Source organism: Dicentrarchus labrax, unplaced genomic scaffold (genome assembly GCF_905237075.1).
Source record: "Dicentrarchus labrax unplaced genomic scaffold, dlabrax2021, whole genome shotgun sequence".
Taxonomy (NCBI): Eukaryota; Metazoa; Chordata; class Actinopteri; family Moronidae; genus Dicentrarchus; species Dicentrarchus labrax.
In genome coordinates, this window is record NW_026136707.1 from 21,329,119 (window position 1) to 21,346,504 (window position 17,386).

The 17,386-nt window shown below is 45.1% G+C and overlaps 1 protein-coding gene and 2 long non-coding RNA genes across 4 annotated transcripts in view; 2 read left to right on the plus strand and 1 right to left on the minus strand.

Moving 5' to 3' along the window:
- The window catches only part of rspo2 (R-spondin 2), a 63,569-nt gene that overhangs the window by 26,130 nt on the left and 20,053 nt on the right, over positions 1-17,386 (minus strand). For both annotated transcript variants that reach the window (XM_051405723.1, XM_051405721.1), the window contains exon 3: positions 13,232-13,420. In XM_051405723.1, the coding sequence (XP_051261683.1) occupies positions 13,232-13,420 (189 nt within the window). The remainder of the gene's footprint in view (positions 1-13,231; positions 13,421-17,386) is intronic.
- Positions 905-7,392, plus strand: LOC127366626 (uncharacterized). Its single transcript, XR_007885345.1, has 2 exons — positions 905-1,181; positions 6,920-7,392. It is a non-coding gene; the product is annotated as an uncharacterized LOC127366626 (long non-coding RNA).
- On the plus strand, positions 4,535-5,543 carry LOC127366625 (uncharacterized). The gene is made up of 2 exons (XR_007885344.1): positions 4,535-4,591; positions 4,704-5,543. It is a non-coding gene; the product is annotated as an uncharacterized LOC127366625 (long non-coding RNA).

Genomic DNA, 17,386 nt, shown 5'->3' on the forward strand with positions numbered 1-17,386 from the left:
ATCCCTCTGTCCGTTTATCTGGCAAAAGGCTATCTGGGACAGCATGGGCTATCTGTGACACTGGAGAAGCTCCCACACTGATCGCTGGCCGAGTCGGCGGTGAGGCAGCTTGTCCAGCAGCTCCAGAAACAGATACAGGGGAGTGGGTTCATTCTCCTTGCAGGATTAACCTCTGGACCACCTTTAAAGTCTTCATCTAGGTGCCTCAGGGAGACTAATGAGAAATAATGAGGTCATCAGATCCCATTGAAGGCCCAGTGTTCCTGGGACTTAAACGTATTATCATCATTATCTCCCAGCCTGGTTCTGGCTGTGAGTTATATTATGAACACAGGAGAAAACGCCTTATGTTTCAGCTCTGAGAGAAATTTCAAAAGCTGCCAGTAAAGTGACTGAGTGTGCACGATTTGAAGAGATCGGTGCTGGGCCAGTTCAACCGTTACCCGTGTCGCTGTTACACTTTTTTTTTTTTTTGTTTGTTTGATTTTGCACTTGAATTTTATGTGGTTTGCATGTCAAGTGCATTTGAAGTTGAGAGATGAGTCACCAAGCGCTACTTGTGATCTAATGGTGCATGCTTGGCAGAAGCCGTCCCTCTGCTGTGGTCTGGATAGGGAACCCACCGATTTTTATCATGGACACTCAAAGCCTCATGTTAGCTTCAGTCAACTGCAGGCTGACAGCACCATGTGTAATCACTCTATTTATTTACATGAATATACACTGTGTAAAGAAAAAGTGCTAAATCACTTTGTGAAGACTAAGGAATCTCTCGTGTTCCAGACTTTGTCTTTTACGTTATCTGAACTGGAGGTGGGTTGTCTACCGAGAGAGTCTCAGCCTCCTCCAGAAAGCTAACCAGACCCGATGTTGCGCAGCAGGAGTGTCCATGTGTCACGGGGGAAGTTTGATTTTATTTAAGCATGCTTTTACTTTGAATTTGCTGTGTTTTTGTCTTATTTATTATTGCATGCTTTTATTTTGAAGTGTGTTTGTGTTACGTTGGTTTTACTTCCCCACCGGAGACATACCTTAATCAAGCATAAGGACTTACACCTGGCACCCAGAGAGGGGAGTGACTGTTCTTGGATAAAAGGACACTATGGAAGATACCCGGGGGCACGAGGGAGGACACAGAGGGCACGAGGGAGGACACAGAGGGCACGAGGGAGGACACGGAGGTCACAACGGGCCGGACAGCAGGAAGCAGACAGAGAACAGAGCAGATCATCGCACTGGAAGAGGTCTGAAGAGACACCGGAGCAAACACCGACCGTTAGCGGCTATAATTGGGAGAAGGTAAAACTTCTCCCTCCGCGTAAGTCCCGTTTCAGACCGGTGTTTGTGTAGTGTGTAATATATAAAGTTGTGCCTTGTTAAAGGACATTGACTGGCCCTGAGTTTCCCTCGACAGGCTGCCGAAGAGCGGAGCCAGGTGAAGAGCAGGTGGTCGCCACCAGAGACCCGCGACTGCCGTTGTTGACCCCCACTCCATCCGTGCCACATTATTTTAGCTGGGTTTTAGTTGTTTGTGTTCTTTGTTTAGTTTATTTGAAGGTAGAGCTTTTAGTTGTTTTTACTTATTTTAAAATAAATTGTGTTCAACTGTGTTCCACTGGCTGTACTCATTGTTTTAAAAATAACACTGTTTACTGCTCTCCCCGACATAAAAGAACCTGTTTACCCTAACTTTAATTTGGTGATCCTAAGAGGTCCTAGGCCTCAGTTAAACCTAGGTGGCGTTGTCGGCACTTGTGTTTTAATTTATCCACCCTTAGCACGGCTCACATTTTGGCGTTGTCGGCAGGATCGGGTACAGAGAGCAGTGTGGTGTATTTTAAAACAGTGAATATGATGATGCCTGTATATCCTGGTGCCCCTTGGCTGCCAAAGTTTAAAGGACCAAATTGTGACCTGAAATATCATGACTGGAAGGAGCAAATACAGGGCTTACTTGGGCGCAAGAGCTAGCAAGGCCAGAAAAATTGACATTGTGTTGGGTGCGTTAGCTGGGGAAGCCAAACGGCAGGTCAGTGTTTTAGAGGATGACGAAAGGGATAGAGTACGCAAAATCTTTCTGTATTTGGACTCTCATATGGAGACAGAACCCCCGCCCCAGTGTTAAGGTCTCAGTTTTTAGTTGTGTCCAAAGACCAGACGAGACTGTGCCCTCATTCATTCTAAGACTAAGAGAGCTGTATTGCAGGTTGCGGCAACATGACCCTGATGGAACTCCCCTGACACAGTCCTGCAGACCAGCTGCTGTTGGGGCTGCGTGAAAGTTCCCTGGCTCAGGCCCTGAAGGTCTATGCCCGCCGTAACCCTGATGAAACTTTTCTGCACTCAGACAGGAGGCGCTGCTGCTTGATACAGAACATGGGAACCCCCAACCGGAGGTAATCTGTGCTTCTGTGTATAAACCAAATGTGCCTCCTCCATCACAGGACACCAGCTGGAGAGAGACCCTGAAAAGAGAGATCATGGAAGACGTGAAATCTCAGATGACCGGACTGACCCAGGAACTGTTGCGAGAGATTAAACCGCTCCTTCAACCAGCTGTTATTGCACCACAGCCCCTAATACAGCCCTATAGGGAGCGACAACGATCAGTTTCCCAGACGAACACCTGGGATGAGCAAGGTAGGCCCATTTGCCGCCAATGCAGACAAGCCGGCCACATAGCTAGATTTTGTAGGAGGCCAACTACTGCTCGGCAGGCTTTAAACTAGCTTTCCCTGCTGCTGAGGTCCGAGGGGCAGGGGTTGAAAGTACAACAGAAGAAAACGGGCCCACTGAAGCATTTATTGGAAGGTGTCCAACTATAGACGTAAACATTGAAGGAGTTACACTGTCGGGGCTATTAGACACGGGGTCCCAGGTCACCTTAATGCAGCAAAGCCTCTTTGAGCAACATTTACCCAAGCTAAGCTTGGAAAGGCTCCTATAGTTTTTAAGTTACAGGCCGCAAATGGCCTGAGATCCCTTATACGAGCTATGCCGTATTAGATCTGGAGCTAGAGGGTGCTAAGATACCTGGAAGAGGAATTGTGATTGTGAAGGATGAACACTGTACACACCCACTCATCATTGGAATGAATGTTGTTACTGCTTGTTGGACTGTTTTTTTAAATGTCCCAGAGGGTCTGTTCCCCCCCACAGACGTTACAGAGACAGCGGGTTTGGAGGGATGCATTTGCTACATGCAGACACATTGAGGCTACCATGACAGAGGACGGGATGTTGGGGTACGTGCGGCCAGCCAGCCGACGGGTCATCAAAATTCCCCCAAAGAGTGAAGTACTGGTGTGGGGTCGGGCTCGGATGAGCCTGGGGGAAAAGATTACTGTGCCCTAATTGAAGCGCTGCCTGAGACTTGCAGTGTGAGGGTGGCCAGGACCCTAGCAGTGATAAGAAATGGCAGAGTCCCTGTGAGAGTTTTTAACCCACACCCCTACTGTTTGATGCTAGATCGGTACCAGAAGCTTGGCAAACTGTCCCGGGTGGATGAAGCGGATGTACATGGAGCCTGCGACCTTAACCTGTCCCTTGAAGGTGATTGTGTTGTTGGAGTGACACTGGTAAATGCTGCAGTTGACGAGGAGGACCAGAAGCTGCCGATAGGGGTGAGTGAACTCTCCAACAGGCCTGATCTGTCTGAGCAGCAACAGGAGGAGCTGCGCGCCCTGCTGCTGAAATGGCAGAAGGTGTTTGCACAGCACAATGAGGACTTCGGACGTACAGACCTGGTACAACATCGCATCCATACTGGTGATGCACCACCTATCCGAGAACGACATCGACCTCTTCCCCCTGCCATGTATAAAGAGATGAAATCCCTACTCTCAGGTATGCTGGAGCAAGGTGTCATTAAAGAGAGCTGTAGCCCATGGGCGGCACCCATAGTACTGGTGAGAAAAAAGATGGCAGTTGGAGATTCTGTGTGGATTACAGGAAGTTAAATGCAATAACTCATAAAGATGCATTTCCCCTGCCCAGGATTGAAGAAACCTTGACCAGTCTGACCAGAGCAGAATGGTTTTCTACTCTTGACTTAGCCAGTGGCTATTGGCAAGTTGAGATGGACGCCCAAGACCAGGAGAAGACCGCCTTCACCACACCGCTGGGGCTGTATGAATTTGAGCGTATGCCCTTCGGCCTGTGCAATGCGCCAGCTACCTTCCAACGTCTGATGCAACAATGTTTAAATGGCCAATTGTCAGAATCCTTACTGGTTTATTTGGATGACATTATCATTTATTCACCTGACTTTTCCTCCCATCTACAGCAGCTAGACGAGGTGTTTAACAAACTGTGGCGGCATGGCTTGAAACTGCGCCTGGATAAGTGCAAACTCCTGCAGAAGGAAGTGAAATTCCTGGGCCATGTGGTGGACCAAAAGGGGTGAGTCCTGATCCAGACAAAATCTCAGCCGTAAAAGACTGGCCCATCCCCACCACTGTAAGACAGGTACGAGCCTTCCTTGGCTTAGCTGGCTATTACAGACGCTCGTTTCTGGCTTTGCAAAGATTGCACGCCCCTCAACCAACTGCTGACAGGCATCCCTGCTGATAAAAAGTCGCAAATCCGAAAGGTACAGTGGTCCTCAGAGTGCCAGACATCCTTTGATCACCTGAAAGCAGCTTTAACACAAACACCTGTTTTGGCATATGCTGATTACTCCCTGCCATTCCTCGTTTACACAGATGCCAGTAATCATGGTTTGGGAGCAGTCTTGGCCCAGGTCCAACAAGGGCGAGAACGAGTGATAGCCTATGCCAGTCGCAGCCTACACCCAACAGAGCGGAATGATGCAAATTATAGCTCTTTCAAACTAGAGCTCCTGGCTCTTAAGTGGGCAGTAACCGAGAAATTTAAAGACTATCTGACTGGAGCCCGATTCACGGTGTACACTGACAATAACCCTGTGGCCCACTTACAGACAGCTCGCCTGGGTGCCGTGGAACAGCGCTGGGTCGCACAGCTTGCCTCCTTCGATTATGACATCAAGTACCGCTCAGGTAAAAGTAATGTAAATGCAGATGCCCTGTCTCGGTTTCCAATTAACCCACTGACTGCAGATGCCTCATGTGAAAACCTTGAGCTGGAAACCGTTCCAGTCACGGCAGCCATTGAACTGACCCCTGAGGGAGGTGAAGAGGAGTGGACAGGCAGAGAGTGGGAGGAGGCACAAGCTGGTGATGCGGACCTTCAAATCATTAAGAGGTATGTGGAAACCCAAATGATACCGACGAGACCAGAGCGCCTGACATTGTCCCTTAGAGCCCAGAGACTGTTGCAACAAAGCGAAAACTTCAGGTTAAAAGCAAAATACTGTGTCGTAAAATGATTGACCCGCACACACACGAAGTGTGTTTCCAGATTGTGTGTCCAGAATCTAGGAGCCAAGAAGTTTGGAAGAGGATCCATGAAGCCGCTGCCCATGCTGGTGTGGAGAGAACCCTAAACCGGATCCGTCAGCGGTTCTATTGGCCTGATATGGAGAGGGAGGTACGTCAGTTGCAGCAGGGTTGTGTTGCCTGTAACCTGCAGCGAGATAGGGTGGAGCCTAAGGCCCCCTAAATCCATTCACAGTATCCTACCCCTTAGAAGTGGTGGGGTTGGACTTTTTGTCCTTAGGTCGGCCCACAGACACCTACCAGAACATTCTTGTTGCTACTGATCTGTTTACCCGTTTTTCTTGGGCTATTCCCACTCGAGATCAAACAGCTCAGACTACAGTAAAGGCCCTGTGGACCCATGTGATCCAACCATTTGGTTGCCCCGCCCGTTCCATTCTGACCAGGGACCTAATTTCGAATCTGCACTTATGAAACAATTTTGTGATACCTATGGTATAACTAAAAGCCGCACAACTCCCTACCATCCCGCAGGAAATGGCAGTGCAGAGCGTTTTAATCAGACCTTGTTAAATATGCTCCGCTCTTTAGAGACGTCTAAGCAATTTCACTGGCCCGACTATCTGCCCGAACTGACACACGCCTATAATAACACCACACACAGTGCGACTGGGTATACCCCTTCCTTCCTCATGTTTGGGCGACACCTGCGACTTCCTGTTGATGTAGGATTAGGTGTAGGTCCCCAACAGATGAGGCACGATGTAGGTGGGTGGGTACAAGACCACCAGCAGAAACTGTCCTTAGCTTATAGCCTGGCTAAACAAAGAATAGAGAGTGCAGCCACCCAGAACAAGCAGCACTATGACAAGAGGGCCAAAGCGTTACCACTTTACCGGGGGAAAGGGTGTGGGTGCGAGATAGGAACAGACGAGGGGCAGGAAAGTTGTGTACTTGGTGGGACCCAGAGCCATGGGTGGTGTTGGAGCAGGTGGGGGATACAGGGGTTGTGTACAAGATTCAGCCAGAGAAGGGTGGCAGAATACAAAATATCCATAGGAACTCACTTAAGGTGTGTACAGTACCCCCAACCGAAGTCCCGCTACCAACCACTGAGCCGGTTGTCCAGATGCAGGGACCCATCCAGCCCATGATCTACGGGTTCCTTCCAGCACCGGTAGCCATACCGCCTGTGAATGTGGAACCTGAGGGTGCCCTACGATGCTCCACCAGGGTAAACTTTGGACAAACTCCAGTCCGTTATAGAGACTCATAACATGTTGCAGGGACTGCTAACTTTAAAGTGTGGGGAGATGTCACGGGGGAAGTTTGATTTTATTTAAGCATGCTTTTACTTTGAATTTGCTGTGTTTTTGTCTTATTTATTATTGCATGCTTTTATTTTGAAGTGTGTTTGTGTTACGTTGGTTTTACTTCCCCACCGGAGACATACCTTAATCAAGCATAAGGACTTACACCTGGCACCCAGAGAGGGGAGTGACTGTTCTTGGATAAAAAGGACACTATGGAAGATACCCGGGGGCACGAGGGAGGACACAGAGGGCACGAGGGAGGACACAGAGGGCACGAGGGAGGACACGGAGGTCACAACGGGCCGGACAGCAGGAAGCAGACAGAGAGACAGAGCAGATCATCGCACTGGAAGAGGTCTGAAGAGACACCGGAGCAAACACCGACCGTTAGCGGCTATAATTGGGAGAAGGTAAAACTTCTCCCTCCCGCGTAAGTCCCGTTTCAGACCGGTGTTTGTGTAGTGTGTAATATATAAAGTTGTGCCTTGTTAAAGGACATTGACTGGCCCTGAGTTTCCCTCGACAGGCTGCCGAAGAGCGGAGCCAGGTGAAGAGCAGGTGGTCGCCACCAGAGACCCGCGACTGCCGTTGTTGACCCCCACTCCATCCGTGCCACATTATTTTAGCTGGGTTTTAGTTGTTTGTGTTCTTTGTTTAGTTTATTTGAAGGTAGAGCTTTTAGTTGTTTTTACTTATTTTAAAATAAATTGTGTTCAACTGTGTTCCACTGGCTGTACTCATTGTTTTAAAAATAACACTGTTTACTGCTCTCCCCGACATAAAAGAACCTGTTTACCCTAACTTTAATTTGGTGATCCTAAGAGGTCCTAGGCCTCAGTTAAACCTAGGTGGCGTTGTCGGCACTTGTGTTTTAATTTATCCACCCTTAGCACGGCTCACACATGTCGTAAAAGGCCTGGCAGTGTGAGGGGGAAAACAAGCCCTATTTTTCCATCCTTCATCTCCAAGCTCAAGAACAGCTCTGACCTACTCTCTAGGCCCTGGGTTTGGCTGACATGGAAGCTCTGGCTTGCTCGCTGCCACCCAGCCATGTCATGTGGAGCTGCGGATGGCAGGAGTTCATGGCAAAGGCCAGAGCTGCCATGTTCTTCCCAACTCTCTCCGTGCTGTTTTTTCCACATGGGTGCTCCCCGCACGACAGTGTAGAGCTAGGTGAAGCAGAGATGGTGTTCCTGTCAATCAGGATCTCCCAGAGGGGTTGACAGATGTGTCGGCGGTCTTCCCAGCTTCTTCAATCCAAGGAACACAGTCTGTGATATACCAGGATCTGCTCCTGTATCTGCGCAGCCAGCTCCATCGTACACACAGACAGCTCAAGCTTCAGACAGTGGTCAAGCACAGACAGCCCTTCCACTCACACTATAGTATGCACAATTACACCGTGTTTTGAGAAAAAACCAGATTCAACTCTGCGTCTGGCTGTAAAGTCCTGGGAGCAGGGCTTGGTTTGGTGGGTCTATTGTATTGTCTGGCAAATCTGAAAGTGCAGTTAGTAAATCTGTGATGATTAAATGTCCCTAGGTAAAGCTCAAAGGCCAAAAGCAACTGGTCTTTTTGTTGGTTAGATCGTGCAATGGAAATACCCACAAGCTCAGAATTAGAGCGAGAAAGAAAAAGCCTGAATGAAAGACATGGAGGGGCAGAGCAGCAGAAAGAGCTGCCAACACCGCCAACTAAAGGTTGCAAAATCCATGTTAGTTCCTTTATACAGCCTCGGTACCCATAATGTACTTTTGGGATTTAGTAACAGATTCCCCTCAGTCTGAAAAATGCAGTAAAAAAGAAATCACAATTGGCAATCCAAAAATATTACCTTCGACAGAAGAGTCTCTAGGGGCACATTAAGCTGGCACTGAATGAGCTGAGATATTTAAACCACACTTCCAGGATATTAGCAATCTCAGGCCTTGATCAGACTGGTTGCTGGTTGGCAGTGAAAACATTGGGGTTTCTGCCTGTTTTAAAACCTGCTGCAGTGGGGTAAGGCAACTGGGTTGGTGGCTAGAGTGTGTGTATGTGTGTGTAGCAGTGGGGGGTCCATAATATACCCCAAGGGAGGAAGTTTTGAATACAGTCCTGCTCCCATGCTGACCCTCTCAACACATTCTCTCTCTTAAAGACAGCTCTGATAGTCGCCTTTCAGCTCATAATTCTTTCAGCCAGAGAGCTTGCTTGTGATACAGAATGACAGAATATGCTTTGGCTTGGGAATGTATGTTAAAACCGAGGTATTATGAAATGTGACTGAGGCGAGAGCATGACTGCACCGCATTCACACAAATTTGGCTGTACATAAAGCAGCATACTGTGTGAACGTTGCTACAAATCTTCCCTGCAGAGCAGTGGGTTGACACCCACAGACACTGGTGTGGGGCCTCTTCTGGCCGGCTGATAAGAACCCCTGTGGATAACACTGGAGTTACTGCATATGGTTTATGGGTCATATCAACCCGTCCATTAGCTGCTGAAAGGAGTTCTTGCAAAGCAGAGACCCAGGAACATAATATATGGGCATACTGAAAGTATATTATCCAACAAAACGGCATTGCTAACGAACCAGCTACATCTCAGTAATGGTAGTTAACACTATGGCTCCCATGTCTCGGGCCTCTTTGGAATCCAGTTGAAGTGTAGCTGTAAATTGGCCTCCAGTTATGCTATGTTGCGGAAAGTATAGCTCCTATTGTTTTTGGCTCTAATTATGGTGCTATTTTCTCTGCAGTGTAGGGAAAATCCCCTGAACAGTGAGCCTTAAATTTAAGATTCATCAAATGTCACAGTTTCTCAAATCATCCTGAGAAATTAGTAAGTTATGGTGCTATTTTTTTATGAAGTGTTGTAACTTAGTGTTAGTGGGTCCCCTCAAACTAAAGTCTCTAAAACTGGCAGTGAATGCAGATTTATTTGCATATTTGCAATTCCATTTTTTTTATAAAAAAGGAAAATATTCCATCATTTTCTGTGATTGAATAGCCCAGAAATGTAGGTCTTAGAGGACCAGAAGGCCATGCTGAAACTGGTCCTCCTCCTCAAATAAGATAGTTCATCCTCACAGAGAGCAAAACCAATGGTGCATTCGGATAATCCTCAAGTTTATGACCAGGAGGTTGACTTAAAATGTCTAAAAAACTGCCCCGATACTTGAATTTACAGTCTGAAATGTGACATTTTACTTCAACACGTGGTAAATAAATGGCAAAAAAATATCACACACATAATGTTTTAGCCGTTTGTCCTGCCCAGTGTTTCTTTGCTCATCTCATGGTGGGATAGGCTACAGCCCACCCATGATGCTGAAAGAGATTAAAGTTTTCTAAATCCTGTTTCAGAAGTTTTCCTGCCAAATCAATACCTTTCAAAATGTATTATTTCAGTCTAACATTAGCGGTATTGCACTGGCCTTAAACTCCTTATCGGTCAACCTATCTGTGTGACTTTCCTTTGTGTCAAACTGCATCGTATTGGTAGCTCAGAGCGAAATGTGTATTCATCCCTTGCTCTCCCTGTCACATGCCTCAGGAGCCCCTTCAGAAAAACTGAGAGTGAGGTTTCAGCCAGCGAGTGGCTGAGTGTATAAGCCTCATGCTTGTCTAGCTCTTGTTTTCCTTTACCCAGGCAGTCCACAAAAAATTCTTGAATGAGATAAGATCACACAGACAAACTCTGGTGTAATAATAAGCAGCTGCTCCCTAAGTGATTTCAGAGCCTGTGTTTAAAAAGCTCATGATAACAGAGACGTATAATGCCACGTTCCAGGCCTCTTTGGAAACCAGGAGCACACAGCAGCTCTGACCACGTCGGCGGAGAATCCCTCACCGCCATTTGTCCAATGTACCTTTGAGCTCTTGCATAACAGTTGTCTGTGTCAAATCAGAAAATAATATTCACTGACCCGACAATTAGCTTCCAACCTAATAAAATATCCGTTTATGGAGGTTGGATGTGAACTCTTTAGTGAAAATGACATGCGGGGCGCAGCTGAGAATGAGGGTCAAATAGGAAACTGGATTAGAGAGCTATGACTGAAGCAGAGATCACATCAAAGTGGGTCTCGCTCTGAGATCTGATGCTACGTGACAATACAAGATGTTGTTCTATGAGTAGTTGGTACGGAGAGGGATTCAGATTAACTTGCCACACATCAGGATCATTTAAAGTCAAAATTCACCCAGCATGAGGATACAGCGGTTAGGATAGGAGGGTTAAAGTGAAAAAAACCAGAGAACAAGATGTCTTTCTCTTCCAATTTTCTCTGAGTCATGAAAACAGGGTGAAATGACTGTTACTGGTTAAAACTGCAGTAGACAAGAATTTTTTAAAAAAGGTCTGTGATCACACCAGCCTAAATGACCCAGAGATGCTGCAACAGAGAAGAAGTCTCTTCCTTCTTTTGTCCCGACAATGTCAGATTCACATCTTTCAACTGTCTTAAAAATTGTACCTCTTTTGTATAAAGAACAGTGACGCCCAAGTTTCTTGAAAAATGTTGTGTCTTTAAAAACTATTGAAATGGTGTAGAAATAGAAAACAAGACAGTATGGTTTAAAATGGGGCTAGCCAACATATTTGAGGTATTTACTGACCATCAACGGCTAACTTAATGTTAGCATCTGTGACTCCATGCAGAAGACCTGCCTTAACAGTGAAACCGCAAATGGCCCATTATTCCAAAAACCCAGTAGTCTGAAAAATGTTCCATTGGACCAAAAGCCTATTTGCCCTTTAGCCCCTTATTTCAACAGAACCGCTGCTAGCATCTTTCAATGCTTTCAGCGTGTTACTAATTATTGCATTACTACTCAACACTGACGAATAATCACAACTTGTCCTGGTAAACATGAACATGCTCTTTGCCAGATTTCTGGATAGCCTACTGAAGTAGGGGGTACCGACATCCCCAAGTTGGCTGGTGCGGCTTTAACATGCTTTTCATTTTCATAATCAAATGGAGCCAGCGGATGTATTTGCATCTAGGTCGACAGTGATTGGGTAAGCAGAATGTTTTTTTTTCTTCCTGCGGTTGCTACATGTTCACATTATTGGGCCTAAAGGTCCGGACACCCTCCTCTGGGGCTTCATTTTAGTGCATCTGTCAGGAGTTTGGCTCAGGGAACCAAATGAGTTCAAGTTCCTCTCTGTTTTCATATGAAACACTCAGCCAACACCTCAGGCTCCGTGTAAACCTATAAAGGCTCTCTCTCTCACTCTCTCTCGGAGCATATTCCATGTTAAAATAAGGTTATGAGATCGGAGTGCTACATGAGGAGGAGAGGGAGACATTTCATTAATTGGATTTTTAGAGTTATTCTTTAACGAGAATCATGAGAACATTTTGATTTTTAACTGTTATTGTTGGAGGGTTTTTTTTTAATAGTAAAACATAGGTCTAATTCAGAGTGTGTGAGAGCAAAGGTGTGGTCTGTTTAAATAAAAACATTTCCTGCAGTCCACAAGAGTAATATGTTACAATGAGGAGACTATTAGCAAAATATAATATGACTTTATCACTGAAACAATAATTAAAAGGACCAGTGTGTAGGATTTTGCCCTAATCACCCTTTCCAAGAGTGTAGGAGAAACTACAGTGCATGTGAAGGTCGCAAAAAAACACAAAAGGCTTTATCTAGAGCCAGTGCTTGGTTTGTCCGTTCTGGGCTCCTATTGGAAAATGGGAGTTTAATATGGTGGACTGAGCCGTAGATAATTTTTTCAGGTGATTATACACTAATGAAAACATACTCTATGTTTAGAGCCCCCTAATTCAACGCTGGACTTTTAAAAGTGAGCAAAGTTTGGAATTAGATCATGTTTGCCTTCCTCAAAAATACACTACGAATCTTAAGGGTCAGCACTTTGTTTTTCCTCATCCAACCTCATTGAACATACAGTTGTTGGTGGAGGACCTGGACACTTTCTGTTCAAAGTCAAAAAACTACTTTGGCTGCCAAGAAATTACACTCTCTGGTGAAAGTCTCAATCCACAAGCCCCTTCAGGCAGTCAACAAAAGATGTTAGTTTCATGTCTTAATGCTAATATATAATCATCTTTGTAGTTCAGATGATACTGAATGACATGGCCAAAGGGTTGGTTTTTAAATGTTGCTCTTAATGTGACGATACAAGTCTCTGGAGCAGGTTTGGCTGAATCTGGATTTAATGCCTTAGAACATCCTGGTGACTATAGGCTGTTTGGTAATGCAAGAGTAAAGGGAGTGTTAAAGAGAAATGAGAAACAGTGCTTATCTTTGCTGGAGTTCAGTTAAATCCCGAGGGAGACACTGCTAAGACAAGGTTTCAATACTTACATCCACCTGTGTGAACAGATGAGCCGTTCAAATTGCGAGGTATGTGTGTCTCCTCTGGATAATTGACAATAAATCATGTGTTGTGGGAAAAGGGGAAGTTGAGGGAATGTGTATGTGAGCCTGGGGAAGATGGGGTGATGGGGGTGTTGGAAAAAGGAGGGGAAAGTCAGCAATGTCGGAGAGGGAGGAGTAGAGGTGGAGGGAGGCTGGGTGGATTAAACTCGAGAGGACTTACTGGAGCACATGTTGAGTTCAGGGCTGCGCATGCCGTAGTATCCGGCTGGACAGTCGTGAAGACACTCCCCGTACTGCCTCATCCTCTCCCTCCTCAAAAACAGGAAGAGTTTGGGCTGGCAGTTTACACAGCCATTGTCCCTGGAGCACACCGAGCAGCCTTTACAGATGGGGTACGCTCCATAGCTAGCTGTAGGACAAACACAGAGTAAACAAATGTGATTAGTAAAATGGAATTAAATACATAAAGGTGTCAGTATGTTTCACCCGAAGTGCTTGTTGGATGGTTGAACAGTATCTGAAATCTGAGTCTGAACTTCTGTTTTAAGCCATCTTTGATCTTCACACAACTACTTCTGTCAATTTTATATGTACAAAGTAAACCAGTGCAACGACGTGAATGTATTTGAAGAAAGGCTGTCTGAAGTGTGCGCAGTTATATCCATTTGAATGCTCATCATGTCTCAACCCTCTCTATTTTCTAGGATTTATACCCCTTTGGATGTGGTTGTTCAAAACAGCTTCAATAACTTTGCCTTCAGATGAGGACAGACTACACGTCACATGGACTTCCAGGAATGTTTCAAGCATACTCCAACCGTAAGAATGAGCATTAACAAACAAACTAGTCCATCATTCATGATATAATATCAAAGTGACCAACGTTTTAATGCACCCATTGCTTGTTGATAATCAGATTTATACCCATCTTTCCCAGCTCTGCCAGTGTCTATTTAGTGTTAAATTTAAATACACAATTCACAAATCCTCTATGCAAGGCTTTTGTTTTTCAAAATTCCTGCTACCTGGTGCATGAGGTGGCGTGAACACAACTAGGGTTAGGGTTGTGCAGCGAGCATAGCTCCTACAGCATGTGTAGAGGGTCTAAGAGAGTATTTCAGTCCTATTGTTTTTGCTACAGCTGCACTGTATGCTGCATCTAACACAGTGGTTGAAAAGGCTGTTTATTCTGAAAGCAGAATTCTTTTAGACCGTTGTATCATCACACATCAGTGGATGACTCTGACTTCACCCAATGACAAGGACAGGGTGAACTTGAGGTAACAGACTCAACTGTGGGAGGGCTGACCAGTAGAAGACAACCCGAGTACAATAATAAAACCAAAACAACCATAATAGATATATCAGCAGGATATTCTCTAATTCATAGTAAATATGTTCAATTCAACAATTTGTCATTCATGCAAACTCTGGCTCCCCTCTCGACATTCGAATGCTGATTGGTTATGAATGTGAATATTGCATTAATTCTGGTCAGAGCTGGCCTCCTGAACGATTGTGTTGAGACAGCCGTTGAAAGCCCCCAAAACCGCAGTGGCTCTGGCCTCGGCTCGAGTTGCCTGCAGAAGACAAAGGAGCCAGTAAAAAGACAGTCCATTCCACAGTAAGTGACTTTCAGCGTAAACTCCTTAACGTCCCGTTTACAGGAAAATGTCCTTGGGCGAATCCAAACTCTCCAAACGAGAGACACTTCAATTGATGTAAGCCAAGTCTTAAATATCACAAGCAGGGACCGGGTAACAGCGCCATTCAAACTGAGCCACCTACCACAACGCTTAATAAAACCCTGTGCAGCAAACTGGACAAACCCTGAGAGACAGAGCAGAGCATGCCTGCGTTACTGGCCGTGGATCCGCATATTAGATTTCTCTGAACAGATTCACCAAGACGAAAGTGAGCGCTAAGTGGGCCCAGTGCAAGCATCAGTTTGTAATCATGTTGAAAATCAGTCAGCGGATGTCAGACTCATCTTTTTTCATTTCTTTTGTTGGAGTGCTGGGAGACAGTCGTCAGAGAGGTATGCTGGCTCTGCCAAACTACACTCATTCTCCTGAAGCCGGGGTGGATGGAAGTAAGATTAAGTGCTAATCAGAATGTGTCTCTGGTGGTCTTTAGGGATGAGGCTTACAGCGACAACCCATCGATCACAGCAGCGCCGGGGTGTGCGCTCCGAGCCTATTCATCACGCAGATTGGTGATTGTTCATCTCCAGTCAGCACTCTCTCGGTAAGACATGAAGGAGAAATGAAAACCCCAAATTATGACTTGTGTCGGCTCGTCCAATTCTCAGATGGAAAATTGTGTACTATGTTCATCTGTCAATCCAGTGTCTAAGATATTATTATTTCTTATTTCAGTTGCAGGTTTCTCTCAATTCATTTCCTTCAGAGTCAGTTGCCCCTACTTGTTGGACACTGTTTTTCTGACTTTCTGATGTTGTTTTAAATCATGTGCCATACAGAAATGTGCAGGCATTTATATCTTCATATACATTCATATTTTCACATTTACAAACATACAAAATTAAACGATTTTCGCTAAAACATGCTAAAAACTGTAAATGTCACTTTTTATTTAAAAAAAAGTTGTTACAGCTGTATTAAAAGTGTTTCTCTTTCCCATCAGGTAACACCACAAACATAACTCCTCAAATATGTCTCGTATTTCATTCTGTCAATCCTTCCATTCAGTAAAACTAAACTGCAACATTAGCCGAAACCTCATACTTAACCATATATTTCTGTAGAATATACAGTCTGGGTGTGTTTACAGCAAACTGACATTCACATTAACTTGGTCACATTTACTCCCTCTGCACTCGCCAAACTTGAACACAACACTGACAGACAGGGAAAGCCAAATTGGCAAAAGTAAAGAACTGTGAGGCTGGAAAGCTTATTTCTCCCGCCCGTTTTGAGTGGGCTCAACTCCTATAACTATTAACAGTGTGCTAACAGTACTATCCTAACAATAATAGAAAAATAAAATCATGGCCTGTGTTCATCTTAGATCACTGGCCAGTCAATCAGCAAAGAAATTATAGTCACTGAAACGTCTCTTCATGACTGGCTCAAAAAATCCCACTGCTTCTTTGTTGTCAAACATTTGTTTTGCCGGTTGCTAATCTCGCAATGCACGCTGATTGAGGATAACATAATCACACGCCGTTTGAATGCAGCAGATCCCACATCCTGGAATTAGCGCAAGATTGGGGGGGAAAAAAGGGGGGAAGGGAAGGCTGTATATGGTGGAGAGAAACTCTTTTGGTGCTGATCTTGGGAGATTAGCTTGTGTGTGTCTGTGGAAAGGTTTGGAGGTTCAGGCCACAGGTATGTCAGGAAGGAGGCCACAATTCACAGTGTCTGGAGCAGCGTCGTCCAAATCACGTCCTACTCTACCGACAAAATGTCTAGCGCACTTTACATCAATCTGTCGACTGCCGGCAGGTTTCAGCCATTCTTAAAGAAAACACTCATTCATGTGAATCGGATTTTTGAGACTAAAAGAAACATAAGAGTAGCTCCTTTACAGCAGAACTGAATAAGTAGGGGAAAAAATTATTTGGAAGAGGCTTATGAGTAAAAACTTTTACTTTATTGGCATGAAAATTGAAAACAGTTTGCCAAAGCATGTAGCAGCCATGTTCTTAAGTGGAACTAAAGAAGGGAAAATCAAAGGGAAATGAGTTAAGTGTTAGTTCTGAAGTCTCTATAGATCATTGCAGCTTAACCTAATTTGGCAGCAACATAAAGCTGTATGTTTAGTGTGCAAGAGGATGTGTTTTCAGAGTTATGGATGTGGTTTTTGTTTTGCATATTGTTTCTTTCTCTTCTTCTCAAACAGCAGACACATTCAAACCCAGTACATCCAAATGCTACAAAAACATGCTCTGTGCCTTGTTTGACTGTGCTCTACGGCTTGTTCTTTCCCCACAAATCATCATGTAATGCCTTGGCTCTTCTAGTGTTTCTTCTGTCAATCACGGTGAAACTGAAGTGACCCAGACATATAGAAAAGCCACACAGAGGGTGGTCATTGTGAGATTATGGATACGAGGAGAGGAGCGTACACGCCATTCAAAGTGCCACTCCCTGCACACGATAAACCGATGCCGTTTACGGTTTCAACCACAGAAAACATGTTACGTGAAACAAAACAAATCCGCAGTTCCCACTTCTGACAGCTAACTGAAGATCCCTCTGAGCCTCAAGTATTGTATTTACGAAAGCCTAGGATCCATATGAACATCACTGAAGAAGCCTCTGAAAAGACTTTTTAACACAAAGACTTAATAAGTGCCTCAATGTGTCGTGTCTACAAGGCAGAGGGCTGGTACAAAGCTGCTGCTCTTGTA